Source organism: Lottia gigantea, assembly GCF_000327385.1.
Source record: "Lottia gigantea unplaced genomic scaffold LOTGIsca_24, whole genome shotgun sequence".
In the NCBI taxonomy this organism is placed as follows: Eukaryota; Metazoa; Mollusca; class Gastropoda; family Lottiidae; genus Lottia; species Lottia gigantea.
Window position 1 is genome coordinate 2454481 of NW_008708707.1, and position 5130 is coordinate 2459610.

General features: G+C 35.1%; 1 protein-coding gene across 1 annotated transcript; it reads left to right on the forward strand.

The window, feature by feature from the left end:
- Positions 1–959: 959 nt before the first annotated feature.
- On the forward strand, positions 960–2012 carry LOTGIDRAFT_54854 (hypothetical protein; the record flags this gene model as incomplete). Its single annotated transcript, XM_009055228.1, has 1 exon — positions 960–2012. A coding segment is annotated over one exon (1053 nt), but the record flags the coding sequence as incomplete, so codon positions are not given.
- Between the last annotated feature and the right edge of the window lie 3118 nt (positions 2013–5130).

Below are 5130 nucleotides of genomic sequence, written 5' to 3' on the forward strand. Positions count from 1 at the left end.
AATGAAATCAACTGTGGGTTTATTTAAATCTCTCTGATTCACTAATTCATTACATTGGAATCAAGAAATCGTGCAAAATATGCTTCGAACATCATTAATAGACTTTCCTTAATAAGACCCCATTCAAAAAGACTCTTTAAATAGAATTATCCACAAATATAATATATGTTGTCAACAAGGTCGTTTGAAGCTTAATTTGAACCTATAAGGGTTGTTATTTCTTTCTGAATAAAATAAATCAAGACTGCAATAACGTTGTCGGAATGAAATTCTCTAACGTAAAAATTTCGTTTGATGTCGAATACATACAAATTTTCGCAGGCGGTGGTTTTTTTAATGAAATTTCAATGACGTATTTGCGTATGCAGCAGGTGAACTACACAGAACTTAAAATTACATGGCGCTTTAAAGTTTATGAACGTTGTGTAACAATACAGAATACGAATCAGGTTGCGGTTGAGAATTACGTATTTACCAACAACGAAAAATGCGATATACTTAATGGAAAGATTTGACAGCCACGCCTTAGTGAAAATGACAGTCATTTAAAATAACGTCAACATGTATTATGCATTATTTCAATGAAAAAAAAATCATATGTGTAGTCTCAACCACCCTTATTGGGAGACTCGATCGTGTTTTAATGTTTCTGAATGTTCAAACTATTTACCCGTCCAATTCCATAAAAAAAATATCCCAATAAGAAAACTTTTACATAGTAACTTATGAATTTATTCTGCTCTTTTCAGTCACAAGTTGATTCAGACACTGAAGGAGAAAGCAAAAGCAAAAAGAGTTTAGATGGAATAAATTCTTTCAGTGGTATGGGTGGATTTAAGAAAAAATCTGACAAGGATATAGGCAAAACGTTGAATAGTGCCTTCCCTGTTTCTTCTCTTGGCAGAAACTCCCCCGAAAGAAGTAGTTACAATGCTTTATCCGCATTATATCCAGGAAACAATAAAAGGAGATATGACGCAATAGGCGGTACAAGTAATATGGGAGGATTCAAAAAACGATCGTATTTCCGAAATAGAAGATCTTTGGATTCTATCAACGCATTCAGCGATATGGGACAATTCGGAAAACGTAGAATGGATTCTATAGACGGGTTTAGTGCTATGGGTGGATATAAAAAACGTGCCCTGGACTCGATCAATGGTGTAAGTGGAATGGGTGGATTTAAGCGCGGCTTGGACTCGATCAATTCTTTTAGCGGAATGGGTGGTTATAGGAAGCGTGGTTTGGACTCAATAAGCAGTTTTAGTGGCATGGGCGGCTTCAAAAAACGTGGCTTAGACTCCATCAATAGTCTCAGTGGAATGGGAGGATTCAAACGAGGAGTGGATGCCATCGACGGCTTCAGTGGAATGGGTGGTTTCAAACGTGGTTATGACAAGATTAATGGATTCAGTGGAATGGGAGGCTATAAGAAACGTGGATTAGACGCAATTGATGGTTTAAGTGGAATGGGGGGATTTAAGCGCGGTATGGACGCTATAGATGGATACAGTGGAATGGGTGGATACAAACGAGGACTCGATACAATCAATTCTTTCAGTGGAATGGGCGGGTACAAGAAACGTCAATTAGACTCTATAAACGGTTTGAGTGGCATGGGTGGTTTCAAACGTGGAATGGATGCGATAGATGGTTTCAGTGGAATGGGTGGATACAAAAAGCGACGCATGGATTCGATAGATGGCGTTAGTGGTATGGGTGGATACAAAAAGCGACGTATGGATTCTATAGATGGCGTTAGTGGTATGGGTGGATACAAAAAGCGACGTATGGATTCTATAGATGGCGTTAGTGGTATGGGTGGATACAAAAAGCGACGCATGGATTCGATAGATGGCGTTAGTGGTATGGGAAAATTTGGAAAACGAACACTTGACGAAATTGATAGTGTAAGTGGGCTGGGTGATTTGGGAAAGCGACAATTCGATACCATTGCTCGGAATAGTGGTATGGGAGGTTTTGGCAAAAGGCAATCCATTTTGTATTCAGATATAGATGCCGTCGACAAAAGGCGATTTGATCCAATAGCTCATTATTCAAATCTTGGAGTTTTCCATAAAAGAGGAAGATTTTCGTCTATAAATTCCTACAGCAATATGGGTGGCTTTAAAAAACGAGGGGTTTTAGATCCAATATCTAGTTTCAGTGGAATGGGGGGTTTTGGAAAACGATACAATGAAGACTATTATACGTCAATTGACGATGTACGGGATCCCTCAGAAAGCATGAGATATTACGTGATAAAATATCTGGACCATATGATTGATATGCTTTCTGAGAAACAAAGATTAATAATGATAAGCAAATTAAAAAAAGAACTTGAAAAAAGTCAACAGTAAAAATCTGAATAAACATACGTGCTAAATTTTGTTGTCATTTCAATGTGAATGATTTCATTAACGTTGCATACATATCTTTTCACAGGTCCCAAAAGAACAAAATGGATCGTAAATGGCTGAAGCTTAATATCGAGAACCAATCATACATTGAACAATATCAGAGATCTTGGTGTTCATCGCTTTTACTTTTAAACTGCAATTTATTTATTTATTTATTTTTTATTAATTCGAATTGTTTATTATACAGTACATCTTTGTTACTTTTGTTTATATGTAACTCTCAGTAATACAGACAGCGTATACTTTTCTTTCTATGGTGTGTCATATTGGTTTATTGTGAAAGCGGACTCATGGCTTGTGGTCAAAATCCATACAATTTTAGGTCAAATTGGCGTGACAACAAGCAAAAAACAATTTAAAGAAAACTTTTGGCACAAGATAAGCAAAAACCGACCTCAAGTTTTAGTGTGTTTCTCATTATTTTTCTTATTTAAATAAAGCAAAAGGAAGGCGACAAACGGCAAGTGACAATAAAAAGAAAGTGAATTCCTTGTTTGAAATCGTCTTTTGTGAACAGTTTTTCAACAATATTGATGGGCTTTATTTATTGTAACAATAAATGTATTGGACACAAGAAAACATAAAGAAGTTTATGTTAATAATTATATTTTTGACTTGTTATTAAAAAATGTTTATTTCAATAATAAAAATGCTTAATATTTTATACAAAGTGGGAAATGACATGAATGAAGTTCTATGGCCTACACACCTTATTGGCCTGCGGAATACGTGCTTTGTTCATGGATTCGGTTTTCTTTTACTAAACTGACATAATACTCTTCGAGCACAAAGAGGTTTGATATCGGGAGACTTCCACCAAAGAAGATTCACAAGTTGCTGTTTTCAGTGGTACAGGATCTTCATCTGAATGTAGCATTAACTCATGCTGCTCGTCCTCTTGTCATCAGCGATTGCCACACATGTTAAAATATTTTTAAGATATCATGACGTGAACAAAACAGTACAATTTTAATATTGGAACTCAGCTTATTGATATGCTACAAACCATTCAACAACAAAATCACGAAAGTCTCGAAACCTTTTCCTTTAGACGGGGCTTATTACTAATGATCTAATCCAACAGGAACTCAAATACATTAACCAGTATATGAATATGAGTGGCCCAATCAAACATGCTTCAATAACCGATTCACATCAGAATGGGAATCACGAAGTAAGTTCTTAATTAACTCCTCACAATTGGTAACCTGCAGACCGATATATATACCATAAAATCGCAAATAAACGCATAAAATCGGAGTTAGTGGTATTGGACTCGTTGAAGTGCATCTCAAATTATTTTATTGATGAAGCTTAATTGACCGGATGTTTGTTCTATTAACCGGAATTATTTTAGTAATGAACATGTATATTTATGAGTTTACGTTTCACTTGGTACATGAATACTAGCAATTGAAACAAACCACTCTATTGATAGACTCATTGTAAGATGTCAAATATGCTGTCAGAGAGGAATGTATAGTAAATCGATTCCCCGATAGGGAAACCTAATCTAAGTTATGCATGACTTCATATATATTGCATATTACTATGTCGCAGTCTACAAATGTACTGTTATAAGAAACCTCTTAAAAGCGTGAACATTTTTCTGTCAATGTAAAGATAAATTATTGAAAAAATGTTATGCATAACACCAGGACCAATATTGGGTCTCCTAGATTACCCAAAATTGTCTTTCTAGAAGTATCTCCCCTATGTTTTCCTTTTCATTCTTTTTACAAAAACTATTTATCACATTTTGATAATGATTTGTTTGGAAGTTGCGTCATAGTTTCATTCATAGATAACTTGGATTTTGGTGCCATTTCCACGTTTCCATATTAGGTTCGAAAATATATGTCCCTCTTGCAAACCTGAGTAAACTTAAAAGTGCAAAGGTACAAAAGAAGTCCTTCAATTCCATTCCAAACAAGTCAAGGTGGAACAACCATTGACCGACAAATAATGAATAACTCCTTTGTCAGTTTGCTATGAAATAATTCATGATGAATAAAGCCATCAGACATGCCGACACAGACAGAATCTTTGTATAACATATCTTCTATTTACTTGCTCAACCTTAATGAATACAGAAGACAAAATTTAATTATTGATAAAGATATTTAATGATGTTGTCTGAAGTAACTATCATTAGATATGATGTCTTTCTTGTAATCTGAAAGGCTTCGTCCCACATGGTTTTACAGGAATGTTGAAACTTTTACCTTTTGATCTTATTCAATATGAAATTGTTTAAGTGTTGTACAACTGACTTTATGCAACACTGTTTATAAGACTAATACAACTGACTTAATGCAGCACTGTTTAAAAGGCGAATACAACTGCCTTAATGCAGCACTGTTTAAAAGGCGAATACAACTGCCTTAATGCAGCACTGTTTAAACGGCGAATACAACTGCCTTAATGCATCACTGTTTAAACGGCGTATATAACTGCCTTAATGTAGCACTGATTAAAAGGCGAATACAACTGACTTTATGCAGCACTGTTTAAAAGGCGAATACAACTGATTTTATGCAGCACTGTTTAAAAGGGGAATACAACTGACTTAATGCAGCACTGTTTAAAAGGCGAATACAACTGACTTTATGCAGCACTGTTTAAAATGGTCATACTAAATACATAATAATTTGTATTTCAACAACCGGAAATCATACTAAAGACGCCAAATACTTAATAATCTGAGATC